This window comes from Poromitra crassiceps (genome assembly GCF_964638095.1).
Source record: "Poromitra crassiceps genome assembly, chromosome: 1".
In the NCBI taxonomy this organism is placed as follows: Eukaryota; Metazoa; Chordata; class Actinopteri; order Beryciformes; family Melamphaidae; genus Poromitra; species Poromitra crassiceps.
In genome coordinates this window covers 91299564-91326986 of record NC_139623.1, presented here as the reverse complement: position 1 = coordinate 91326986, position 27423 = coordinate 91299564, and the positions used below count along the sequence as shown (strand labels likewise).

The 27423-nt window shown below is 48.1% G+C and overlaps 1 protein-coding gene across 1 annotated transcript in view; it reads left to right on the top strand.

Annotated features, from left to right (window-relative positions):
• Positions 1–27423, top strand: part of enpp2 (ectonucleotide pyrophosphatase/phosphodiesterase 2) — a gene marked incomplete at its 5' end in the record, with an annotated part of 80604 nt that overhangs the window by 13141 nt on the left and 40040 nt on the right. Inside the window, 7 exons of the mRNA XM_083633253.1 lie at positions 4261–4416; positions 5188–5313; positions 6590–6650; positions 7726–7823; positions 7982–8061; positions 9363–9482; positions 10984–11039. Coding sequence (XP_083489379.1) covers positions 4261–4416; positions 5188–5313; positions 6590–6650; positions 7726–7823; positions 7982–8061; positions 9363–9482; positions 10984–11039 — 697 coding nt within the window. The remainder of the gene's footprint in view (positions 1–4260; positions 4417–5187; positions 5314–6589; positions 6651–7725; positions 7824–7981; positions 8062–9362; positions 9483–10983; positions 11040–27423) is intronic.

Here is a 27423-nt window from a genome sequence, read left to right as displayed (position 1 = left end):
ATGTGGCCGGGGCGCCGTGTACTCCAAAGGGGAGGACGCGGTATTGAAATAGGCCGTCGGGGGTCGCGAATGCGGTTTTGGCTCTAGCCCGTCTGGTTAGGGGTACCTGCCAATAGCCTTTGGTGAGGTCCAGGGTGCTCACGAATCGAGCGGGCCCCAGCCGCTCGATTAATTCATCTACCCTTGGCATCGGGTATGCGTCAAAAGTGGATATTTCGTTCAGTTTTCTAAAATCATTGCAAAACCGAAGCGTCCCGTCTGGCTTCGGCACAATGACAATGGGGCTGGACCAGGGGCTGTGGGACTCTTCTATTACGCCCAACTCGAGCATTTTCTTCACTTCGCCCCGGATGGCTTCTCTCCGGGCCTCGGGGATGCGGTAGGGCCGCTGTCGCACCACTTTTCCCGGCGTCGTCTCAATGTCGTGTTGGATAGCGTGTGTCCGTCCTGGCAGCTCGGAGAAAACATCATGACTCCTTCCTAGGAGTTCCTTGAGATCTTGTAGTTGCTCTGGCCCCAGGTCCTGTCCGATGTCCACGGGGATCGTCTGCGGTGGCCTGGGTTGTGCGAGGGTGAGGAGGGCTAGGGGGCCGGGTCTCTCGGCGTCGTGCCATGGCTTCAGAATGTTTATGTGGTATATCTGGTGGCCTTTCCTCCTCCCCGGCTGACAGACCCGGTAATTCACTGGCCCGACCTTCTCGGTTACTTCAAATGGTCCCTGCCATTTGGCCAGGAAATTTGCAGTCATGGCTGGGCACCAGCACCAGGACCTTCTCTCCTACCTGGAACTGCCGGGGTTTGGCTCCCCTGTTATAGGTGCGCGCCTGGGCTGCCTGGGCTTCCTCCATGTGACTCCGTACCAGTGGCCAGACCTTTTTGGCTCTCTCCTGGAGCCGCTCCACATGTTCGATAACATTCCGGAGGGGGGAGGGCTGGCTTTCCCAGGCCTCCTTGGCCAGGTCGAGTAGGCCAGGGGGGTTTCGGCCGTAGAGGAGTTCGAACGGTGAGTATCCGGTGGAGGCCTGTGGCACCTCCCGTATGGCGAACAGCACGTATGGGAGGAGTTGGTCCCAATCTTTTCCGTCCACGTCAATCAGCTTTTTTAGCATCTTTTTCAGGGTTTGGTTGAATCTCTCGACAAGTCCATCGGTCTGGGGGTGATAAACAGAAGTTCTGATACGGGTGATTTTCAGCCATTTGTATAACGCCGTCATTACTCTGGACATAAAACAGGACCCTTGGTCTGTGAGTACCTGCTCCGCTATTCCCACTCTGCTAAATAGCAGGAACAGTTCTCGAGCGACATTTTTGGCATTAGCGGTGCGTAAAGGTATTGCCTCAGGGTAACGAGTAGCATAATCCACTATTACCAGTATGTATCGGTGTCCTCGGCTGGACTTCGGGAGAGGCCCCACGATATCCATGGCCAGCCTGGAGAACGGGACCTCGATGATTGGCAGTGGAATCAGTGGGTTCCGGTACATTGGCCGGGGTGCCGTTTTCTGGCACTCGCCACAACAACGACAGAACAGTTCAATGGCTTTCTTTATGCCGGGCCAATAGAATCTGCGTAGCACTCTATCATACGTTTTTTGGACCCCTAAGTGGGCCCCCAGTTGGTGAGTGTGGGCCAAATACAACACTCTGGATACGTATGTTTTTGGTACTAACAATTGTTCTATTAAATCCCCCCCCGGAGTTTTGGCGACTCGATACAACAACCCATGTTTAACAATAAACTGTGGAAAGTTTTGTCTCACCCCGGAACAGTGCTGGCCATCGATGCCAGCGACGGCGCGGCGGCCGGCTTCCAAATTCGGATCGGCCCACTGGGCCGAGGCAAACTCTCCGCGGCCCGGAGGTCCAGGGTCGTCCGGGAGCGGAAACTCCGCGAAAGGGTCCTCGTCGAGAGGAGGCGTGTCCGACTCGGCTGGCCGGGTTGGACCGTCTTCCGCGGCTGATGTTTCGGACTGCGGTCCATCTGATCCCGGCCGGAAGGCTGGGCAGGCCAGGCGCGGCCGGGCCATCCTTTTTCCCCTCGGTTTCTCTCGTCGGGGCTTCTCCGGCCGACGACCGTGACTCCAGTACCGGCTGAATAGGGGGCAGTCGGTGCCAATCAGGAGCGGGACCGGGAGGTTGGGCACCACGCCGGCGGCTACTTTTACGTCGCCTTTCGGGGTCTGGATCCGTATATAACTGACCGGATAGCTCTTCACGTCCCCGTGGACGCACGTCACCGGCATTGTCTCTGTAGTGAGGACCTCCACGAGGTCAGCCCGCACGAGCGTCACCACACTACCGGAGTCTAGGAGGGCGTGGGTGTCGATGCGGCCCACCCGGACCGGCAGTGTCGCCTGCTGGCGAGGGGCTCCTCCGGTGTGGAGGGAGGGCCGTGGTTCGTCTCCGGCGGCGGAAGGCATCGACACATCCCGGTCGGGGCAGGACCAGGAGAGGTGGTCCTCTTGTCCGCAGACATAGCACCTCCTCAGCTGCCGACTCACTCGGTCGGCCTGGGCACGAGGGTCCCTCTGGGTCGGGGGCTGTAGCGGCGGTGGCCGGCGTCGGCTGTCTCGGCTGGGTCTGTCGGCTATGGCGGGCTTTCGGAGGGGCTCGTTCTGCGTGTGGCGCATCATGTCGGCGCTGACTTGGTGGTTCTCTAGCAAGGCCACCAATGCGTTCAGCGATGAGGGGCTCACCTGGGCAGCATATTTTCGGGCGTCGGGCGGCAAGGAGCGGATACATCTGTCTATTACGAGGCGTTCTATCCACGGGGGCTCCCCGGTGGAGGTGAGCCAACTCTGGGTGAGCCTCAGCAAATCGGCGACTTGGGAGCGGGGCGGTTGGTCCGGGGTGTACCTCCAGCCATGGTACCGTTGTGCGCGAGCAGGAAGGCTGTAGCCGTAACTGGCGAGGATGGCGGTGCGCAGCTTCACAAAGTCGCGGGCCTCTCCCATGGACATGTCCCGGCAAACCCTCTGTGCCTGGCCCGTGAGGAAGGGCGCGATGATGCCTCCCCAGTGGGCTGCGGGCCATCCCTCTCGCACCGCCGTTCTTTCGAAGAGCTCCATGTATGCCTCGATATCATCGTCGGGGGTCTGCTTAGTGAGGACATCTCCTGGAGCCCGGGAAGTCGAGCCGTCTTTCTCTATTTTTTTTATCAGTTCGTGTACTGCCTGCTGTAGGTCAGTTTGGCTTTGGATTAGGGCCACCAGAGCCTGTGCTTGCTCCATGGTGCGTGCGGTTGGCGTTGAATCAGAGTGCCTGCATTCTCCACCACTTGTGGCATCTCTGATTCAATCCAAGACACATAAAACAGTTTTAACCGCCGAAGCGTTGTTTTATTCACCAAAATGAAAACTCTTCCCTTATCGGGGTATGTCCATGAAATAGGTATAACTAAAGTAGGCTGGGTTAGCCTGGGGCCAGTGAGGGGGTTTGCTCCCCACCACGTAGCCAGGGCTCCGTTCCTCGTTTAAGTGCTCCCGTAACGTGCCTGTGGACGAGAGGAGAGAGGGTCTGTCAGGCAACATCATTTTATGACACGAGAATGTTTAGGGAGAGGAGTGGAAATCTGACTTACCGCCCGACAGCAAGGAGCGCTTCCACCTGGAGGAAAACCGGCCACACAGTGAGCTTCAGAGCGGCGTCTGTTTTTCTAGGGCCACTGATTGGGGATCTGTTCCAGCCGGGCGCTCTGTTCCTAACAGCGCCCGGCTGCTAGCGGTCCCACTGATTCAGGACATAATTGGGGAAGTACCTATCAGTGATGACGCGTCCCAGACAGCGTTTCTGTTGGGATCCCCCTGCTCTGACGTCACTGTGGTGGCTGGCTGTCCTCCTGCTCTCACCTGTCAGGGGGTAGGCTGACGAGACTCCACAATACTTAAGTCACTTTATGCACATTTTTGCACTTTCAGTATTTTAGCACAATGCTTAGATATATTTTTATTTATTTATTGCCGTAGTAGATTTAGCAACTCTAGTACGTAGTACTCTTATCAACCTTTTTTTGGTATTATTGTGCCTAGCTACATGTTTCAGTGTCAGTTTTTGTCTCCTGTTGTCCTGACTGTTGAATGTGGCTGCATCACTTTACACATCAATTTCCTGCAAAGGATCAATAAAGTATCTATCTATCTGTATGAAAATAGAGTATAAATGAGCCGTATTCCTTCATATTAAATTGTTACCAATATTCAAACTAAAAAAGTATAATGGATCATTTTCTATTCATGTATTCATGGTCTGTCTGGTCCCCAGCTCGCTCTGCGCCCCTCTACGTGGCGACCTCTGGCTCCTGCAGGAGCAGATGTTTTGAGTTGGCTGAAGCCGAGCCGCCGAACTGCCGCTGTGATAACCTGTGTAAGACCTACAACAGCTGCTGCTCTGACTTCCAGCAGCTCTGCCTCCGCACAGGTAGGCTACTGCATCACCCTCTCTGCTTCTCCTCTATTTAGTTTTTCCCTCTCCTCTCCACTAGTCTCCTCTCCTCTCCACTAGTCTCCTCTTCTCCTCTCCTCTCTTTCTCTCCTATCTCCTCTCCTCTAGCCTCCTCTCTTCCTCTCCTGTTTCACTCTTCTCTTGTCTCCTTTCCTCTCCTCTCTTCTCCTCTAGTCGCCTCTCCTCTCTTTTCCTCTCCTCTGTTTCTCTCTTCTCCTCTCTCCTCCTCTATTTCTCCTTTGTTCCCTTCCCTTTAAAAGTGTCTTCCTTCATCCCCCTCTCTCTCTCCTCCCTTCTCTCTGAAATCCCCGCTGCTACTTCCAGGGTTGGTGGTCTGATTTATATGTTCCGTACTTCAGCTAGGTGGTATTTGGCTTACTACCGTCTCTTGCCAGTGTAATCCTCCCACTGTCTGAAAATGTTGCTATAGTTTGGTTTGAGGCTGCACTGTGCTCTTTCACCCTGACAGCGTGTAGGAGTACACACATCTCACTTTTAGCTTCAACGGAGGATCTGGTCCGGTGCGGTGAGGTGAGGTGAACTCACCGGTGTCTTGAGAATTTGGTCAAGCATTCAAAACAATGAGTGCATACATCTCTGGCATGTGTGGCCCCAGTGGTAATGAAGCCCCTGGCCTGACCTTGGCAGTGTCAGTGCCATGGCTGCACAGGAGCTGATTGATACACAGCCAAAATACTCTTACAGTATATTGATATCACATCCCATCATGTGTCTTTCCATATCCAGAGGGAGGGTATGAGTGCAGTAAGGATCGCTGCGGGGAGAGTCGAAACGACCAGCATGCCTGCCACTGCTCTGATGACTGTCTGGCCAAAGGAGACTGTTGTACCAACTATAAGACTCTATGTAAAGGTTTGTGACTTTTTTATGTCCTATGAGAGTAATGATAATAATAATAATAATAATAATAATAATAATAATAATAATAATAATAATAATAATAATAATAATAATAATAATAATAATAATAATAATAATGAAATAATGATAATAATAATACATGTATTAAAGACTTATAGATTGGAGTTTTTCAGACAGTGGATTGGGACTGATAAGTGATTTATGTGAGGGTTAAAATGGAGAAATGCAGAAAAACAGCTAATGTAAAATTATGATTTTGTCTGAAGCTGCTGGCTCTGTCACACACACACACACACACACACAGCGCCCATTTTGTGCTGGAATAGTGCCGCGCAAAGCCCTAATTGTGGCCGTGTCAGCCCGCTGCTCTTCGCGTCATCTCAGCGCAAAGCTCCATATGGGCGTGTTTATGCCCAAAAGCATTTTGTAGGTGTGACCGTGCCACAGCGTCACGTCAGCAGCTTCCTACTCACTGAGAGGGACAGGGCCAGAGAGAAAAGATAGCCTAGATGGGGAGAGCGAGAGATGGAGAGAGAGAGAGAGAGAGATGTGAGGCTGTCATGCATAGAAATAAAATAAAATGTGCTCATGCCCAACTGTGAATCACCTGTGTATTATTGCCATTTCACACGCTGAAAAAGGGCTGCAGCCCAAACATCTGTGTGGCAATAAAAGTATTCAACTTGGAGTGCTGTCCTCCTTTCTTGATGGCTGTCACACTCTACATGACAGTGTCATGTAGAGTTCTCAACGGTCCTAAAAAATCTAATCCGACCCTTACCATACTGATTTTCCATTATATCCTTCATACTTTTGCCACCGACAGCCCTCCACATTAACAATGTCACTGCCTGCTACAACCAACAGGCTCGTCAACGCTTTTCTGCGCTGGCCATGTGCTACTGTAGGTTTTGACCTAGCCTTGTTTCAATACAAACTACAGCAGTGTGTCTCCCACGTTTATTCTGGGGCCTTTCCATTTTTCTGCTAAGTAAACTACCTCACTTTGTTATTTGCCTGCAAAAATTGAATTGCTAAATAAATAAATTAAAAATATATAAAGTCTGGGATGGCGGCCACACATATTATTAAGTGCCCCCCCTGATCTTGATAACTGCGGGTTTTAGGGAGAATATGAATGAAATATGAACTGGAGTAAATCGTCTTAGATTTGACCAAATCAGTTCAACCGTTTGTTCCAAGGCAGCCACTTCCCCACTTGGCGTTGTTGATTCATCATCTCATTTTTAATATCTTGTTCTTTCAGGAGACACTTCATGGCTGCAGGACGAGTGTGAGGATATCAAGACCCCTGACTGTCCTGCTGGGTATGTCGACTAAACTGAAACAATGCAGAAGAAACTAATAATGGGGCAAACAAAGTTAACTTTCCTCTGTTGATCAATTCTGAACATGAGTGAGCTGAAAACAGAAGCAAAGAGATCCCCCATGTCATCAAATACTGTATGTGACATAGATATCAGCGGGAAATGTGCAAGAAAACAAGTTTTTACCTGCTTTCATTTCTCTTGTTGAACTACACCATCTGTGTGCAATGAGATGTGTTTGAGCAGGTTTGTGCACAAAGTATGTATTGTAATTATGTATTGTGATACAATACATACATACATACATACATATGTTCGGGTGGGAACTGTTGTAGAAAATTGAAGTTCCATTGGCATTTCCTAATCAATAAGCTATAAGCTATAATTGCATACACATAATTAATGCGGATGAGGAATGGTGAAATTCCATTCTATAACAGGAACTTTAGGATTTGTTTGTTTGATTGGCTGTTTGTGTGTCACTCATAATACACTCAATTATCAAGGGACGTATCAATATGTATTGAACTATTTTCTTATTGTATTGATTGATTGTCTATCGCTGATATATATTCCTATTGATTTATCGCCCAGCCCTAATTATAATATAGACTGATTTATTCATGTCAACTAAGTTTCTTGTCCTGATAGTATGTCTGCTAAAATGGGTTGTAAAATGGGTTGTCTGCACTTTTGATTCTTTGTGATTTTGTCCTTTTGTATTTATAATAATAATAAATATGGGATTTATATAGCGCTTTTCAAGGACTCAAAGACACTTTACACTAAACACTAAAAGGGCGCGGCCGACGAAGGGGCAACAGACAATGGACAAACATGACACAGACACACAGGGATAGGCAGGGGGAACTTAAGAGAAGGCAGTCAAGGAAGTCTTGTGACTATGTGACTGCTCCGCTGCATACTTACACTAAAGTCAAATTCCACCTATGTAATCTGATTACCTACTGTGGCAATAAAAGTGTTTCTGATTCTGATTTCTCTCTGTTTTCCACTTGGTTTCCGTGAGTCCTAGCTGACATTGTTCTCTTCCCTGTGTTGTGTTTGACTGCAGGTTTGTGCGCCCGCCCCTCATCATGCTGTCAGTGGATGGATTCAGAGCTTCTTACGTGAAGAGAGGCACCGCTGTCATACCCAACATGGAGAAACTCAGTAAGCCCTGGATGAGGAGCCAATCCAATCAAGCAGGAGGGTTTGGACTTAACGCTAACGAGCCCTGAAAATGTGATGCTGTGTCCTTTTTCCTAGTGAGGGTGAAGAGGGGTTATGGTGATGTTCACGTTTGTGTTTGTGTCTGTCTCCCCCCTCAGGAACATGTGGTACCCATGCTCCGTACATGAGGCCTGTTTACCCCTCCAAGACATTCCCCAACCTCTACTCACTGGCGACGGTACGGGACATCATCTGCCTGTTTGGGACAGCATTCATTTCTAGTACAGAGGGTCATACAGTATGTTGCAGAGTTATCGGTTCACCGTGATGACAAATATTCTTCCTCAAGTCTTTCCATATTCACGCAGTAAAGCTGGGTGATAACAGTATGCAATGTACACACTCAGTCTTTATCATCTTTACAGGCAATACAGTGGGAAACAAGCACAAAGCTTTAACCCACGGCCCAGGGTTGTAGCTCCAACCACCCATATCCCCCTAGCCACGCCCCCTACCCACCCCTCCAATCTTGACTCCCTACCTAGCTACCCCACCCCACATCCCCCTAGCCTTCCTATCCCTGGCTACTCCACCCCACATCCCCCTAGCCTTCCTATCCCTGGCTACTCCACCCCACATCCCCCTAGCCTTCCTATCTGTAGCTACCCCACCCCACATCCCCCTAGCCTTCCTATCCCTGGCTACTCCACCCCACATCCCCCTAGCCTTCCTATCCCTGGCTACCCCACCCCACATCCCCCTAGCCTTCCTATCCCTGGCTACTCCACCCCACATCCCCCTATCCTTCCTGTCCCTGGCTACTCCACCCCACATCCCCCTAGCCTTCCTATCCCTGGCTACCCCACCCCACATCCCCCTAGCCTTCCTATCCCTAGCTACCCCACCCCACATCCCCCTAGCCTTCCTATCCCTGGCTACCCCACCCCACATCCCCCTAGCCTTCCTATCCCTGGCTACCCCACCCGACACCCCCCTAGCCTTCCTATCCCTGGCTACCCCACCTCACATCCCCCTAGCCTTCCTATCCCTGGCTACCCCACCCCACACCCCCCTAGCCTTACTATCCCTAGCTACCCCACCCCACATCCCCCTAGCCTTCCTATCCCTAGCTACCCCACCCCACATCCCCTAGCCTTCCTATCCCTGGCTACTCCACCCCACATCCCCCTAGCCTTCCTATCCCTAGCTACCCCACCCCACATCCCCCTAGCCTTCCTATCCCTAGCTACCCCACCCCACATCCCCCTAGCCTTCCTATCCCTGGCTACTCCACCCCACATCCCCCTAGCCTTCCTATCCCTAGCTACCCCACCCCACACCCCCCTAGCCTTCCTATCCCCCAGCTATTCCATCCCCCTATTCCATAGCTTCACTGGCCCAGCGCCATGGCAAAAACAGTAACAATAGTTTTGCATGACAAATATTGGACTAACCAGAGCTGCCTGTTCACCTCATTTTGAATAGTTCTCAGGGTCTCTATCCAGAGTCTCATGGCATCTCATTTTGAATGGTTCTCAGGGTCTCTATCCAGAGTCTCATGGCATCATCGGCAACTCCATGCATGACCCGGTGTTTGACGCCACATTCACCCTGAGAGGCAGAGAGAAACTCAACCACCGCTGGTGGGGAGGACAGCCTGTAAGTACTCTCTCTTCTCTTCTCTTCTCTTCTCTTCTCTTCTCTTCTCTTCTCTTCTCTTCTCTTCTCTTCTCTTCTCTTCTCTTCTCTTCTTCCATTTCTTCTCATTTTCCATTCTTCTCATTTTCCCTTTTTTCTCTGTTGTCCTACTCAGTCTTGCTCTCCTTCTCTCCATCTGTATTCCATCAAAAGTGTGATTGTGTGATTAGTGAGCTGGCAAGGACTTTTTTCTCTTTGTTTTGATTATGCATGACTTTAGTAGATGGCTTATACTGTGAATACTTTTCATATTTAAGAATTCAATTCATTCAATCATTTATTTCACAGCAGCAGATTAAGGCATTAATAGAGCTGAGCTTTGCATAACGTAAAATGCAAGATCTGTCTGGAGCACTCTGAACATATGTCTATATGAAAAGTCATAGAATAAACAATTGCTGCAAAAATCGACAAAAAACTACCGTAAACAAAATAATAGCCAGTCAGTGCCAGGTTCATTAAATTAAAGAAATAAAGTGATCAGATGCGTTGTCTCCATCTTTCTGCCCATGGCATGCTGTGTGCTTGGGTGCAGCTGATTTCTCTGTGTGTGTGTGTGTGTGTGTGTGTGTGTGTGTGTGTGTGTGTGTGTGTGTGTGTGTGTGTGTGTGTGTGTGTGTGTGTGTGTGTGTGTGTGTGTGTGTGTGTGTGTGTGTGTGTGTGTGTGTGTGCTTTAATCACGTCATGATCACTACAACATGCAGTGAGGTTCAAATTTTATAAATAGCTACATCTCTGACACCTTGTGACACCAAAGCACAGCAAATAGTGCTTCCCTGCCAATTCTGAAACAACAGAGCTATGTTTACAGGGGGTAGCCTACATCAACTTAAACTGATCAAATTTGATGAAGACTGCAGAAACAGCAGCCGAAACATGTCAGGTACAAACATTGCCTAACTGGCCTTTATAGATGAACTATTCTAATTTTTTTTTTTTTTTTAAGTGAGGGGGCAGAAAATTGAACTGAGGGTGCAAAGCTCCCTTTTGCCCCCTCGTGGCGCCGGGCCCATGTTAAGCTGTGATAAATTAAAGTTGTTTTGGGCTCAAACGTGTTCAAAACCAAAGCTTTGACATTAAGCAACCTGGTGCTATTGTGTATGCCTTCACTGATTCAGTGTTTATGGCTGGAAATACGTTTTGTTACAAAATCTCAGCCAAAACTGTGCTTGATACAATCATATTTGTTGTTTGCCCTTGAAAAGTCAGTGGCAAAAATCTTTCTACATGGATGGACAAAAACGTCTTTTGTATCATTTTGTAACTACAGTTTGTTCCACTTGCACTCAAAAAGTAAGATAACCTTCTTGGCATGCTGGTGGTGAAATGCTTGATGTCCTCAAGGTCATGATCCTTTCATTGTTTGTGTCCTGGGCAAAATGGTATTAGAGTAGTATTCCACTGAGCTATGTTTGACTGATAAAATAATGTGATGTATCATGTTGTCCTCTCCCTCTCTTAGATCTGGATCACTGCAGTTAAACAGGGAGTGAAGGCAGCCACATTCTTCTGGCCTGTGTAAGTCTGTTTCTCACATTGTACATGTGCGCATGCACGCACGCACGTGCACGCACACACACACACACACACACACACACACACACACTCACGCACACGCACACGCACGTACACACACACACACATACACACACACACACACACACACTCACGCACGCACGCGCACACACACACACGCACACACATGCACACACACACACACACACACACACACACACACACACACACACACACACACACACACACAAACAAATACGCATGCTGACATCCAGCAGAGGGTGTCAGCTCCGTCAGAATGCGCTCCATCCTTGACTTCATCCTCGAGTCGTGTGTGCTGCAATCGTCAGGCTCCTTTCAGTCATGTTTTCATGTGTGCGGTAATGTCACTGCAGAAAATATCTTGGGACATTTAAGCAGTAATAACTAAAAAATGTAACTTGACAAGACAGAGCAAACTCTCCAGGGGAAACAGAATTAAACTTTTAGCTTCTGAAATAGATTTATCAGCTGCTGTTTCCTGTATAAAACCGTGTGCTTTGGGGTTGTTTCCTGTATAAAACCGTGTGCTTTGGGGTTGTTTCCTGTATAAAACCTTGTGTTTTGGGGTTGTTTCATGTAGTTTGTAGGTTTGGATTACATTCTTTCTCCTAATTAGGCACACTGTAGTTTGCTTGTAGAGACTTCAATGTTCAGGCAGTGTCAGTGTTGTCATTTGGTCATGTTCAGGCAGTGTCAGAGTGGTCATTTGGTCATGTTCAGGCAGTGTCAGAGTGGTCATTTGGTCATGTTCAGGCAGTGTCAGTGTGGTCATTTGGTCATGTTCAGGCAGTGTCAGTGCTGTCATTTGGTCATGTTCAGGCAGTGTCAGTGTGGTCATTTGGTCATGTTCAGGCAGGGTCAGTGCTGTCATTTGGTCATGTTCAGGCAGTGTCAGTGCTGTCATTTGGTCATGTTCAGGCAGTGTCAGTGTGGTCATTTGGTCATGTTCAGGCAGTGTCAGTGTGGTCATTTGGCCATGTTCAGGCAGTGTCAGAGTGGTCATTTGGTCATGTTCAGGCAGTGTCAGTGCTGTCATTTGGTCATGTTCAGGCAGTGTCAGTGCTGTCATTTGGTCATGTTCAGGCAGTGTCAGTGCTGTCATTTCGTCATGTTCAGGCAGTGTCAGTGTGGTCATTTGGTCATGTTCAGGCAGTGTCAGTGCTGTCATTTGGTCATGTTCAGGCAGTGTCAGTGCTGTCATTTGGTCATGTTCAGGCAGTGTCAGTGCTGTCATTTGGTCATGTTCAGGCAGTGTCAGTGCTGTCATTTGGTCATGTTCAGGCAGTGTCAGTGTGGTCATTTGGTCATGTTCAGGCAGTGTCAGTGTGGTCATTTGGTCATGTTCAGGCAGTGTCAGTGTGGTCATTTGGCCATGTTCAGGCAGTGTCAGTGTGGTCATTTGGTCATGTTCAGGCAGTGTCAGTGCTGTCATTTGGTCATGTTCAGGCAGTGTCAGTGCTGTCATTTGGTCATGTTCAGGCAGTGTCAGTGTGGTCATTTGGTCATGTTCAGGCAGTGTCAGTGCTGTCATTTGGTCATGGTCAGGCAGTGTCAGTGCTGTCATTTCGTCATGTTCAGGCAGTGTCAGTGTGGTCATTTGGTCATGTTCAGGCAGTGTCAGTGCTGTCATTTGGTCATGTTCAGGCAGTGTCAGTGCTGTCATTTGGTCATGTTCAGGCAGTGTCAGTGCTGTCATTTGGTCATGTTCAGGCAGTGTCAGTGCTGTCATTTGGTCATGTTCAGGCAGTGTCAGTGCTGTCATTTGGTCATGTTCAGGCAGTGTCAGTGTGGTCATTTGGTCATGTTCAGGCAGTGTCAGAGTGGTCATTTGGTCATGTTCAGGCAGTGTCAGTGCTGTCATTTGGTCATGTTCAGGCAGTGTCAGTGCTGTCATTTCGTCATGTTCAGGCAGTGTCAGTGTGGTCATTTGGTCATGTTCAGGCAGTATCAGTGCTGTCATTTGGTCATGTTCAGGCAGTGTCAGTGCTGTCATTTGGTCATGTTCAGGCAGGGTCAGTGCTGTCATTTGGTCATGTTCAGGCAGTGTCAGAGTGGTCATTTGGTCATGTTCAGGCAGTGTCAGTGTGGTCATTTGGTCATGTTCAGGCAGTGTCAGAGTGGTCATTTGGTCATGTTCAGGCAGTGTCAGTGCTGTCATTTGGTCATGTTCAGGCAGTGTCAGTGCTGTCATTTGGTCATGTTCAGGCAGTGTCAGTGTGGTCATTTGGTCATGTTCAGGCAGGGTCAGTGCTGTCATTTGGTCATGTTCAGGCAGTGTCAGGGTGGTCATTTGGTCATGTTCAGGCAGTGTCAGTGTGGTCATTTGGTCATGTTCAGGCAGTGTCAGTGCTGTCATTTGGTCATGTTCAGGCAGTGTCAGAGTGGTCATTTGGTCATGTTCAGGCAGTGTCAGTGTGGTCATTTGGTCATGTGCAGGCAGTGTCAGTGCTGTCATTTGGTCATGTTCAGGCAGTGTCAGTGTGGTCATTTGGTCATGTTCAGGCAGTCAGTGCTGTCATTTGGTCATGTTCAGGCAGTGTCAGTGCTGTCATTTGGTCATGTTCAGGCAGTGTCAGTGCTGTCATTTGGTCATGTTCAGGCAGTGTCAGTGCTGTCATTTGGTCATGTTCAGGCAGTGTCAGTGCTGTCATTTGGTCATGTTCAGGCAGTGTCAGTGCTGTCATTTGGTCATGTTCAGGCAGTGTCAGTGCTGTCATTTGGTCATGTTCAGGCAGGGTCAGTGCTGTCATTTGGTCATGTTCAGGCAGTGTCAGTGTGGTCATTTGGTCATGTTCAGGCAGTGTCAGAGTGGTCATTTGGTCATGTTCAGGCAGTGTCAGAGTGCTCATTTGGTCATGTTCAGGCAGTGTCAGTGCTGTCATTTGGTCATGTTCAGGCAGTGTCAGTGCTGTCATTTGGTCATGTTCAGGCAGTGTCAGTGTGGTCATTTGGTCATGTTCAGGCAGTGTCAGTGTGGTCATTTGGTCATGTTCAGGCAGTGTCAGAGTGGTCATTTGGTCATGTTCAGGCAGTGTCAGTGCTGTCATTTGGTCATGTTCAGGCAGTGTCAGTGCTGTCATTTCGTCATGTTCAGGCAGTGTCAGTGTGGTCATTTGGTCATGTTCAGGCAGTGTCAGTGCTGTCATTTGGTCATGTTCAGGCAGTGTCAGTGCTGTCATTTGGTCATGTTCAGGCAGTGTCAGTGCTGTCATTTGGTCATGTTCAGGCAGTGTCAGTGCTGTCATTTGGTCATGTTCAGGCAGTGTCAGTGCTGTCATTTGGTGATGTTCAGGCAGTGTCAGTGTGGTCATTTGGTCATGTTCAGGCAGTGTCAGTGTGGTCATTTGGTCATGTTCAGGCAGTGTCAGTGTGGTCATTTGGCCATGTTCAGGCAGTGTCAGAGTGGTCATTTGGTCATGTTCAGGCAGTGTCAGTGCTGTCATTTGGTCATGTTCAGGCAGTGTCAGTGCTGTCATTTCGTCATGTTCAGGCAGTGTCAGTGTGGTCATTTGGTCATGTTCAGGCAGTGTCAGTGCTGTCATTTGGTCATGTTCAGGCAGTGTCAGTGCTGTCATTTGGTCATGTTCAGGCAGGGTCAGTGCTGTCATTTGGTCATGTTCAGGCAGTGTCAGAGTGGTCATTTGGTCATGTTCAGGCAGTGTCAGTGTGGTCATTTGGTCATGTTCAGGCAGTGTCAGAGTGGTCATTTGGTCATGTGCAGGCAGTGTCAGTGCTGTCATTTGGTCATGTTCAGGCAGTGTCAGTGCTGTCATTTGGTCATGTTCAGGCAGTGTCAGTGTGGTCATTTGGTCATGTTCAGGCAGGGTCAGTGCTGTCATTTGGTCATGTTCAGGCAGTGTCAGTGTGGTCATTTGGTCATGTTCAGGCAGTGTCAGTGCTGTCATTTGGTCATGTTCAGGCAGTGTCAGAGTGGTCATTTGGTCATGTTCAGGCAGTGTCAGTGTGGTCATTTGGTCATGTGCAGGCAGTGTCAGTGCTGTCATTTGGTCATGTTCAGGCAGTGTCAGTGTGGTCATTTGGTCATGTTCAGGCAGTCAGTGCTGTCATTTGGTCATGTTCAGGCAGTGTCAGTGCTGTCATTTGGTCATGTTCAGGCAGTGTCAGTGCTGTCATTTGGTCATGTTCAGGCAGGGTCAGTGCTGTCATTTGGTCATGTTCAGGCAGTGTCAGTGCTGTCATTTGGTCATGTTCAGGCAGTGTCAGTGCTGTCATTTGGTCATGTTCAGGCAGTGTCAGTGCTGTCATTTGGTCATGTTCAGGCAGTGTCAGTGCTGTCATTTGGTCATGTTCAGGCAGTGTCAGTGCTGTCATTTGGTCATGTTCAGGCAGGGTCAGTGCTGTCATTTGGTCATGTTCAGGCAGTGTCAGTGTGGTCATTTGGTCATGTTCAGGCAGTGTCAGAGTGGTCATTTGGTCATGTTCAGGCAGTGTCAGTGTGGTCATTTGGTCATGTTCAGGCAGTGTCAGAGTGGTCATTTGGTCATGTTCAGGCAGTGTCAGAGTGGTCATTTGGTCATGTTCAGGCAGTGTCAGAGTGGTCATTTGGTCATGTTCAGGCAGTGTCAGTGTGGTCATTTGGTCATGTTCAGTCAGTGTCAGTGTGGTCATTTGGTCATGTTCAGGCAGTGTCAGTGTGGTCATTTGGTCATGTTCAGGCAGTGTCAGTGCTGTCATTTGGTCATGTTCAGGCAGTGTCAGTGTGGTCATTTGGTCATGTTCAGGCAGTGTCAGTGTGGTCATTTGGTCATGTGCAGGCAGTGTCAGTGCTGTCATTTGGTCATGTTCAGGCAGTGTCAGTGTGGTCATTTGGTCATGTTCAGGCAGTGTCAGTGCTGTCATTTGGTCATGTTCAGGCAGTGTCAGAGTGGTCATTTGGTCATGTTCAGGCAGTGTCAGTGTGGTCATTTGGTCATGTGCAGGCAGTGTCAGTGCTGTCATTTGGTCATGTTCAGGCAGTGTCAGTGTGGTCATTTGGTCATGTTCAGGCAGTCAGTGCTGTCATTTGGTCATGTTCAGGCATTGTCAGTGCTGTCATTTGGTCATGTTCAGGCAGTGTCAGTGCTGTCATTTGGTCATGTTCAGGCAGGGTCAGTGCTGTCATTTGGTCATGTTCAGGCAGTGTCAGTGCTGTCATTTGGTCATGTTCAGGCAGTGTCAGTGCTGTCATTTGGTCATGTTCAGGCAGTGTCAGTGCTGTCATTTGGTCATGTTCAGGCAGTGTCAGTGCTGTCATTTGGTCATGTTCAGGCAGTGTCAGTGCTGTCATTTGGTCATGTTCAGGCAGGGTCAGTGCTGTCATTTGGTCATGTTCAGGCAGTGTCAGTGTGGTCATTTGGTCATGTTCAGGCAGTGTCAGAGTGGTCATTTGGTCATGTTCAGGCAGTGTCAGTGTGGTCATTTGGTCATGTTCAGGCAGTGTCAGAGTGGTCATTTGGTCATGTTCAGGCAGTGTCAGTGTGGTCATTTGGTCATGTTCAGGCAGTGTCAGAGTGGTCATTTGGTCATGTTCAGGCAGTGTCAGAGTGGTCATTTGGTCATGTTCAGGCAGTGTCAGAGTGGTCATTTGGTCATGTTCAGGCAGTGTCAGTGTGGTCATTTGGTCATGTTCAGTCAGTGTCAGTGTGGTCATTTGGTCATGTTCAGGCAGTGTCAGTGTGGTCATTTGGTCATGTTCAGGCAGTGTCAGTGCTGTCATTTGGTCATGTTCAGGCAGTGTCAGTGTGGTCATTTGGTCATGTTCAGGCAGTGTCAGTGTGGTCATTTGGTCATGTGCAGGCAGTGTCAGTGCTGTCATTTGGTCATGTTCAGGCAGTGTCAGTGTGGTCATTTGGTCATGTTCAGGCAGTGTCAGTGCTGTCATTTGGTCATGTTCAGGCAGTGTCAGAGTGGTCATTTGGTCATGTTCAGGCAGTGTCAGTGTGGTCATTTGGTCATGTGCAGGCAGTGTCAGTGCTGTCATTTGGTCATGTTCAGGCAGTGTCAGTGTGGTCATTTGGTCATGTTCAGGCAGTCAGTGCTGTCATTTGGTCATGTTCAGGCATTGTCAGTGCTGTCATTTGGTCATGTTCAGGCAGTGTCAGTGCTGTCATTTGGTCATGTTCAGGCAGGGTCAGTGCTGTCATTTGGTCATGTTCAGGCAGTGTCAGTGTGGTCATTTGGTCATGTTCAGGCAGTCAGTGCTGTCATTTGGTCATGTTCAGGCATTGTCAGTGCTGTCATTTGGTCATGTTCAGGCAGTGTCAGTGCTGTCATTTGGTCATGTTCAGGCAGTGTCAGTGCTGTCATTTGGTCATGTTCAGGCAGTGTCAGTGCTGTCATTTGGTCATTTGGTCATGTTCAGGCAGGGTCAGTGCTGTCATTTGGTCATGTTCAGGCAGTGTCAGTGTGGTCATTTGGTCATGTTCAGGCAGTGTCAGAGTGGTCATTTGGTCATGTTCAGGCAGTGTCAGTGTGGTCATTTGGTCATGTTCAGGCAGTGTCAGAGTGGTCATTTGGTCATGTTCAGGCAGTGTCAGAGTGGTCATTTGGTCATGTTCAGGCAGTGTCAGAGTGGTCATTTGGTCATGTTCAGGCAGTGTCAGTGTGGTCATTTGGTCATGTTCAGTCAGTGTCAGTGTGGTCATTTGGTCATGTTCAGGCAGTGTCAGTGTGGTCATTTGGTCATGTTCAGGCAGTGTCAGTGCTGTCATTTGGTCATGTTCAGGCAGTGTCAGTGTGGTCATTTGGTCATGTTCAGGCAGTGTCAGTGTGGTCATTTGGTCATGTGCAGGCAGTGTCAGTGCTGTCATTTGGTCATGTTCAGGCAGTGTCAGTGTGGTCATTTGGTCATGTTCAGGCAGTGTCAGTGCTGTCATTTGGTCATGTTCAGGCAGTGTCAGAGTGGTCATTTGGTCATGTTCAGGCAGTGTCAGAGTGGTCATTTGGTCATGTGCAGGCAGTGTCAGTGCTGTCATTTGGTCATGTTCAGGCAGTGTCAGTGTGGTCATTTGGTCATGTTCAGGCAGTGTCAGTGTGGTCATTTGGTCATGTGCAGGCAGTGTCAGTGCTGTCATTTGGTCATGTTCAGGCAGTGTCAGAGTGGTCATTTGGTCATGTGCAGGCAGTGTCAGTGCTGTCATTTGGTCATGTTCAGGCAGTGTCAGTGTGGTCATTTGGTCATGTGCAGGCAGTGTCAGTGCTGTCATTTGGTCATGTTCAGGCAGTGTCAGTGTGGTCATTTGGTCATGTTCAGGCAGTCAGTGCTGTCATTTGGTCATGTTCAGGCATTGTCAGTGCTGTCATTTGGTCATGTTCAGGCAGTGTCAGTGCTGTCATTTGGTCATGTTCAGGCAGGGTCAGTGCTGTCATTTGGTCATGTTCAGGCAGTGTCAGTGCTGTCATTTGGTCATGTTCAGGCAGTGTCAGTGCTGTCATTTGGTCATGTTCAGGCAGTGTCAGTGCTGTCATTTGGTCATGTTCAGGCAGTGTCAGTGCTGTCATTTGGTCATGTTCAGGCAGTGTCAGTGCTGTCATTTGGTCATGTTCAGGCAGTGTCAGTGTGGTCATTTGGTCATGTTCAGGCAGGGTCAGTGCTGTCATTTGGTCATGTTCAGGCAGTGTCAGGGTGGTCATTTGGTCATGTTCAGGCAGTGTCAGTGTGGTCATTTGGTCATGTTCAGGCAGTGTCAGTGCTGTCATTTGGTCATGTTCAGGCAGTGTCAGAGTGGTCATTTGGTCATGTTCAGGCAGTGTCAGTGTGGTCATTTGGTCATGTGCAGGCAGTGTCAGTGCTGTCATTTGGTCATGTTCAGGCAGTGTCAGTGTGGTCATTTGGTCATGTTCAGGCAGTCAGTGCTGTCATTTGGTCATGTTCAGGCAGTGTCAGTGCTGTCATTTGGTCATGTTCAGGCAGTGTCAGTGCTGTCATTTGGTCATGTTCAGGCAGGGTCAGTGCTGTCATTTGGTCATGTTCAGGCAGTGTCAGTGCTGTCATTTGGTCATGTTCAGGCAGTGTCAGTGCTGTCATTTGGTCATGTTCAGGCAGTGTCAGTGCTGTCATTTGGTCATGTTCAGGCAGGGTCAGTGCTGTCATTTGGTCATGTTCAGGCAGTGTCAGTGTGGTCATTTGGTCATGTTCAGGCAGTGTCAGAGTGGTCATTTGGTCATGTTCAGGCAGTGTCAGAGTGGTCATTTGGTCATGTTCAGGCAGTGTCAGTGCTGTCATTTGGTCATGTTCAGGCAGTGTCAGTGCTGTCATTTGGTCATGTTCAGGCAGTGTCAGTGTGGTCATTTGGTCATGTTCAGGCAGTGTCAGTGTGGTCATTTGGTCATGTTCAGGCAGTGTCAGAGTGGTCATTTGGTCATGTTCAGGCAGTGTCAGTGCTGTCATTTGGTCATGTTCAGGCAGTGTCAGTGCTGTCATTTCGTCATGTTCAGGCAGTGTCAGTGTGGTCATTTGGTCATGTTCAGGCAGTGTCAGTGCTGTCATTTGGTCATGTTCAGGCAGTGTCAGTGCTGTCATTTGGTCATGTTCAGGCAGTGTCAGTGCTGTCATTTGGTCATGTTCAGGCAGTGTCAGTGCTGTCATTTGGTCATGTTCAGGCAGTGTCAGTGCTGTCATTTGGTGATGTTCAGGCAGTGTCAGTGTGGTCATTTGGTCATGTTCAGGCAGTGTCAGTGTGGTCATTTGGTCATGTTCAGGCAGTGTCAGTGTGGTCATTTGGCCATGTTCAGGCAGTGTCAGAGTGGTCATTTGGTCATGTTCAGGCAGTGTCAGTGCTGTCATTTGGTCATGTTCAGGCAGTGTCAGTGCTGTCATTTCGTCATGTTCAGGCAGTGTCAGTGTGGTCATTTGGTCATGTTCAGGCAGTGTCAGTGCTGTCATTTGGTCATGTTCAGGCAGTGTCAGTGCTGTCATTTGGTCATGTTCAGGCAGGGTCAGTGCTGTCATTTGGTCATGTTCAGGCAGTGTCAGAGTGGTCATTTGGTCATGTTCAGGCAGTGTCAGTGTGGTCATTTGGTCATGTTCAGGCAGTGTCAGAGTGGTCATTTGGTCATGTGCAGGCAGTGTCAGTGCTGTCATTTGGTCATGTTCAGGCAGTGTCAGTGCTGTCATTTGGTCATGTTCAGGCAGTGTCAGTGTGGTCATTTGGTCATGTTCAGGCAGGGTCAGTGCTGTCATTTGGTCATGTTCAGGCAGTGTCAGTGTGGTCATTTGGTCATGTTCAGGCAGTGTCAGTGCTGTCATTTGGTCATGTTCAGGCAGTGTCAGTGTGGTCATTTGGTCATGTTCAGGCAGTGTCAGAGTGGTCATTTGGTCATGTTCAGGCAGTGTCAGAGTGGTCATTTGGTCATGTTCAGGCAGTGTCAGTGTGGTCATTTGGTCATGTTCAGGCAGTGTCAGAGTGGTCATTTGGTCATGTTCAGGCAGTGTCAGAGTGGTCATTTGGTCATGTTCAGGCAGTGTCAGAGTGGTCATTTGGTCATGTTCAGGCAGTGTCAGTGTGGTCATTTGGTCATGTTCAGTCAGTGTCAGTGTGGTCATTTGGTCATGTTCAGGCAGTGTCAGTGTGGTCATTTGGTCATGTTCAGGCAGTGTCAGTGCTGTCATTTGGTCATGTTCAGGCAGTGTCAGTGTGGTCATTTGGTCATGTTCAGGCAGTGTCAGTGTGGTCATTTGGTCATGTGCAGGCAGTGTCAGTGCTGTCATTTGGTCATGTTCAGGCAGTGTCAGTGTGGTCATTTGGTCATGTTCAGGCAGTGTCAGTGCTGTCATTTGGTCATGTTCAGGCAGTGTCAGAGTGGTCATTTGGTCATGTTCAGGCAGTGTCAGTGTGGTCATTTGGTCATGTGCAGGCAGTGTCAGTGCTGTCATTTGGTCATGTTCAGGCAGTGTCAGTGTGGTCATTTGGTCATGTTCAGGCAGTCAGTGCTGTCATTTGGTCATGTTCAGGCATTGTCAGTGCTGTCATTTGGTCATGTTCAGGCAGTGTCAGTGCTGTCATTTGGTCATGTTCAGGCAGGGTCAGTGCTGTCATTTGGTCATGTTCAGGCAGTGTCAGTGCTGTCATTTGGTCATGTTCAGGCAGTGTCAGTGCTGTCATTTGGTCATGTTCAGGCAGTGTCAGTGCTGTCATTTGGTCATGTTCAGGCAGTGTCAGTGCTGTCATTTGGTCATGTTCAGGCAGTGTCAGTGCTGTCATTTGGTCATGTTCAGGCAGGGTCAGTGCTGTCATTTGGTCATGTTCAGGCAGTGTCAGTGTGGTCATTTGGTCATGTTCAGGCAGTGTCAGTGCTGTCATTTGGTCATGTTCAGGCAGTGTCAGAGTGGTCATTTGGTCATGTTCAGGCAGTGTCAGTGTGGTCATTTGGTCATGTTCAGGCAGTGTCAGAGTGGTCATTTGGTCATGTTCAGGCAGTGTCAGTGTGGTCATTTGGTCATGTTCAGGCAGTGTCAGAGTGGTCATTTGGTCATGTTCAGGCAGTGTCAGAGTGGTCATTTGGTCATGTTCAGGCAGTGTCAGAGTGGTCATTTGGTCATGTTCAGGCAGTGTCAGTGTGGTCATTTGGTCATGTTCAGTCAGTGTCAGTGTGGTCATTTGGTCATGTTCAGGCAGTGTCAGTGTGGTCATTTGGTCATGTTCAGGCAGTGTCAGTGCTGTCATTTGGTCATGTTCAGGCAGTGTCAGTGTGGTCATTTGGTCATGTTCAGGCAGTGTCAGTGTGGTCATTTGGTCATGTGCAGGCAGTGTCAGTGCTGTCATTTGGTCATGTTCAGGCAGTGTCAGTGTGGTCATTTGGTCATGTTCAGGCAGTGTCAGTGCTGTCATTTGGTCATGTTCAGGCAGTGTCAGAGTGGTCATTTGGTCATGTTCAGGCAGTGTCAGTGTGGTCATTTGGTCATGTGCAGGCAGTGTCAGTGCTGTCATTTGGTCATGTTCAGGCAGTGTCAGTGTGGTCATTTGGTCATGTTCAGGCAGTCAGTGCTGTCATTTGGTCATGTTCAGGCATTGTCAGTGCTGTCATTTGGTCATGTTCAGGCAGTGTCAGTGCTGTCATTTGGTCATGTTCAGGCAGGGTCAGTGCTGTCATTTGGTCATGTTCAGGCAGTGTCAGTGTGGTCATTTGGTCATGTTCAGGCAGTCAGTGCTGTCATTTGGTCATGTTCAGGCATTGTCAGTGCTGTCATTTGGTCATGTTCAGGCAGTGTCAGTGCTGTCATTTGGTCATGTTCAGGCAGTGTCAGTGCTGTCATTTGGTCATGTTCAGGCAGTGTCAGTGCTGTCATTTGGTCATGTTCAGGCAGTGTCAGTGCTGTCATTTGGTCATGTTCAGGCAGGGTCAGTGCTGTCATTTGGTCATGTTCAGGCAGTGTCAGTGTGGTCATTTGGTCATGTTCAGGCAGTGTCAGAGTGGTCATTTGGTCATGTTCAGGCAGTGTCAGTGTGGTCATTTGGTCATGTTCAGGCAGTGTCAGAGTGGTCATTTGGTCATGTTCAGGCAGTGTCAGAGTGGTCATTTGGTCATGTTCAGGCAGTGTCAGAGTGGTCATTTGGTCATGTTCAGGCAGTGTCAGTGTGGTCATTTGGTCATGTTCAGTCAGTGTCAGTGTGGTCATTTGGTCATGTTCAGGCAGTGTCAGTGTGGTCATTTGGTCATGTTCAGGCAGTGTCAGTGCTGTCATTTGGTCATGTTCAGGCAGTGTCAGTGTGGTCATTTGGTCATGTTCAGGCAGTGTCAGTGTGGTCATTTGGTCATGTGCAGGCAGTGTCAGTGCTGTCATTTGGTCATGTTCAGGCAGTGTCAGTGTGGTCATTTGGTCATGTTCAGGCAGTGTCAGTGCTGTCATTTGGTCATGTTCAGGCAGTGTCAGAGTGGTCATTTGGTCATGTTCAGGCAGTGTCAGTGTGGTCATTTGGTCATGTGCAGGCAGTGTCAGTGCTGTCATTTGGTCATGTTCAGGCAGTGTCAGTGTGGTCATTTGGTCATGTTCAGGCAGTCAGTGCTGTCATTTGGTCATGTTCAGGCATTGTCAGTGCTGTCATTTGGTCATGTTCAGGCAGTGTCAGTGCTGTCATTTGGTCATGTTCAGGCAGGGTCAGTGCTGTCATTTGGTCATGTTCAGGCAGTGTCAGTGCTGTCATTTGGTCATGTTCAGGCAGTGTCAGTGCTGTCATTTGGTCATGTTCAGGCAGTGTCAGTGCTGTCATTTGGTCATGTTCAGGCAGTGTCAGTGCTGTCATTTGGTCATGTTCAGGCAGTGTCAGTGCTGTCATTTGGTCATGTTCAGGCAGGGTCAGTGCTGTCATTTGGTCATGTTCAGGCAGTGTCAGTGTGGTCATTTGGTCATGTTCAGGCAGTGTCAGAGTGGTCATTTGGTCATGTTCAGGCAGTGTCAGTGTGGTCATTTGGTCATGTTCAGGCAGTGTCAGAGTGGTCATTTGGTCATGTTCAGGCAGTGTCAGTGTGGTCATTTGGTCATGTTCAGGCAGTGTCAGAGTGGTCATTTGGTCATGTTCAGGCAGTGTCAGAGTGGTCATTTGGTCATGTTCAGGCAGTGTCAGAGTGGTCATTTGGTCATGTTCAGGCAGTGTCAGTGTGGTCATTTGGTCATGTTCAGTCAGTGTCAGTGTGGTCATTTGGTCATGTTCAGGCAGTGTCAGTGTGGTCATTTGGTCATGTTCAGGCAGTGTCAGTGCTGTCATTTGGTCATGTTCAGGCAGTGTCAGTGTGGTCATTTGGTCATGTTCAGGCAGTGTCAGTGTGGTCATTTGGTCATGTGCAGGCAGTGTCAGTGCTGTCATTTGGTCATGTTCAGGCAGTGTCAGTGTGGTCATTTGGTCATGTTCAGGCAGTGTCAGTGCTGTCATTTGGTCATGTTCAGGCAGTGTCAGAGTGGTCATTTGGTCATGTTCAGGCAGTGTCAGTGTGGTCATTTGGTCATGTGCAGGCAGTGTCAGTGCTGTCATTTGGTCATGTTCAGGCAGTGTCAGTGTGGTCATTTGGTCATGTTCAGGCAGTCAGTGCTGTCATTTGGTCATGTTCAGGCATTGTCAGTGCTGTCATTTGGTCATGTTCAGGCAGTGTCAGTGCTGTCATTTGGTCATGTTCAGGCAGGGTCAGTGCTGTCATTTGGTCATGTTCAGGCAGTGTCAGTGCTGTCATTTGGTCATGTTCAGGCAGTGTCAGTGCTGTCATTTGGTCATGTTCAGGCAGTGTCAGTGCTGTCATTTGGTCATGTTCAGGCAGTGTCAGTGCTGTCATTTGGTCATGTTCAGGCAGTGTCAGTGCTGTCATTTGGTCATGTTCAGGCAGGGTCAGTGCTGTCATTTGGTCATGTTCAGGCAGTGTCAGTGTGGTCATTTGGTCATGTTCAGGCAGTGTCAGAGTGGTCATTTGGTCATGTTCAGGCAGTGTCAGTGTGGTCATTTGGTCATGTTCAGGCAGTGTCAGAGTGGTCATTTGGTCATGTTCAGGCAGTGTCAGAGTGGTCATTTGGTCATGTTCAGGCAGTGTCAGAGTGGTCATTTGGTCATGTTCAGGCAGTGTCAGTGTGGTCATTTGGTCATGTTCAGTCAGTGTCAGTGTGGTCATTTGGTCATGTTCAGGCAGTGTCAGTGTGGTCATTTGGTCATGTTCAGGCAGTGTCAGTGCTGTCATTTGGTCATGTTCAGGCAGTGTCAGTGCTGTCATTTGGTCATGTTCAGTCAGTGTCAGTGTGGTCATTTGGTCATGTTCAGTCAGTGTCAGTGTGGTCATTTGGTCATGTTCAGGCAGTGTCAGTGTGGTCATTTGGTCATGTTCAGTCAGTGTCAGTGTGGTCATTTGGTCATGTTCAGGCAGTCAAGTCAAGTCAAGTTTATTTGTATAGCACATTTCATACACAGAGGCAATTCAAAGTGCTTCACATAAAATGGTTGACAAGAAAACAAAAGAATAAAAGAAGAGAATACAATGGACATTTAAAAGCGTCACAACAAAACGTTAAGAAAAAATAATAGAATAAATCAATTTTTCTCTATTGAATCCCCCGACATCATGACTATATAAGAAACCTGACTACACACACATGATTGGAAAAATGTCCATACCTTTATAACAGTTGGACTCGAACCTTTATAGGCCACACATATCTCCTAAAAAACAGCTGTCAGCAGTTAAAAGCGACGGTAAACATAAAAGTATTTCGTCTATTTTTAAAAGTAAGTAAAGTTGGGGCAGATCTGAGGTCTTCAGGCAGTTTGTTCCAGCTAGCAGAAGCATAATGGGTAAATGCGGCCTTCCCATGATTTGATTTGATCCTGAGCCTTTGAGCCGGACCCTGCTGACCTGAGAGGTCTAGACGGTTTGTAGCATGGGAACAATTCAGCAATGTATTTTGGGCCTAGGCCGTTAAGTGATTTGTAGACTAGTAACAGTATTTTAAAATCTATTCTATGACACACTGGCAACCAGTGTAAGGACTTAAGAACTGGAGTGATATGATCAGCTTTCTTAGTCTTCGTTAGAACTCTAGCAGCAGCATTCTGAATGAGCTGAAGTTGCCTAAGTTCTTTTTTGGAGAGACCAGAGAAAAGGCTATTGCAGTAGTCTAACCTACTATAGATGAAGGCGTGAATTAGTTTTTCTAGATCCTGTCTCGACATGTAGCCCCTAATTCTTGCTATATTTTTAAGATGATAAAAAGCTGATTTTCTGATTGACTAATGTGGGAGTTAAAGTTGAAATCGGAATCAATAATAACGGCAAGATTTTTGACTTGATCCTTAGGCTTCAGGGATCTTACGGCTTTATTGCTTGTTGCCTCTTGTTTTTATTTATTTATCTCTTATTTTTTGCACTATGTTGTAACGGAGCCTACAGCACAAGAATTTCACACGTGATAGTTGTACTACGGAGTGACTATAAAAATCTTGAATCTTGAATCTTGAATCTTGAAATCGAGACTCAAGGCGTGCAGTGATTTTAAGCCTTTGTTCTTTGGGACCGAAGACGATCACCTCTGTTTTGTCTTTGTTTAGCTGTAGGAAATTCTGGCGCATCCAGTTATTTATTTGGTCAATGCACTGGCACAATGATTCTATCGGAGCATAGTCAGCTGAGGAAAGAGTTATATACAGCTGAGTGTCGTCTGCGTAGTTATGATAAGCTATTTAGTTTTTTTGCATAATTAGGCCTAGAGGGAGCATATAAAGGTTGAAAAGAACGGGCCCCATAATGGATCCTTGAGGCACCCACAAGTCATATAGTTAGGTCAGATGTGTAATTGCCAATGGAAACGAAGTACTTCCTGTCTTGAAGATAGGACCTGAACCACTGGAGGACTGTACCCGATAGCCCAACCCAGTTTTCCAGCCTGTCCAATAATATTGAGTGGTCAACAGTGTCAAATGCAGCGCTAAGATCTAATAGCACTAGAATCAAATTTTTGCCTGAGTCTGAGTTCATTCTAATGTCATTTATGACTCCAATCAGGCGAAAGCCTGATTGGAGTTTATCTAGGAGATCATTTGAGGTTAGGAATCTATTGAGTTGTAGGTAAACAACCTTTTCAATTATGTTGCCTATAAAGGGGAGATTAGATATTGGTCTGTAGTTACTGATTACCGATGTATCAAGGCTACGCTTTTTTAGTAGGGGTTTAATAACTGCAGTTTTCAGGGACTCAGGAAAAGTGCCGGTCAGAAGGGAGCTATTGACTATTTGCAATAGGTCAGACTACAAGCAGTTATAAACGCTTTTAAAAAAGCTTGTTGGAAGGGTGTCGAGACAGCACGAAGATGATTTAAGGCCTTGCACAGTTTCCTCTAAGATGTCGTGGTCGATAGCGCTGAACTGGGACAAATTTATCGAGCTAGGGTTCTGTGGGTAGGATGATGTCACATCATTTCTTAGTGTGGAGCCACTAATAGCCTGCCTGATATTGATAATGTAAAAAAGGCAGCAAACTTATTACATTTGACAGTGGAGAGAAACTCGAGTGGCGGGTTAGTCAGTCTATCAACTGTGGCAAATAGAATGCGTGCATTGTTCAGATTTTTGTTAATGATATCGGAAAAGAACGATTGTCTCGACCTTTTCAGTTCGAGGTTGTAGGAGTGAAGGCTTTCTTTGTATCATAGTGAATATGAAGATTAGTGTTCCACCATTTACGCTCAGCTTTCCTGCAATCTTTCTTATTACGCCTAACGGATACAGAATTTCGCCAGGGTGCTTTAATCTTGCCAGACAGCATTTTAGACAGCAGTGTCAGTGCGGTCATTTGGTCATGTTCAGGCAGTGTCAGTGTGATCATGTTCAGGCAGTGTCAGTGTGATCATGTTCAGGCAGTGTCAGTGCGTGCAGT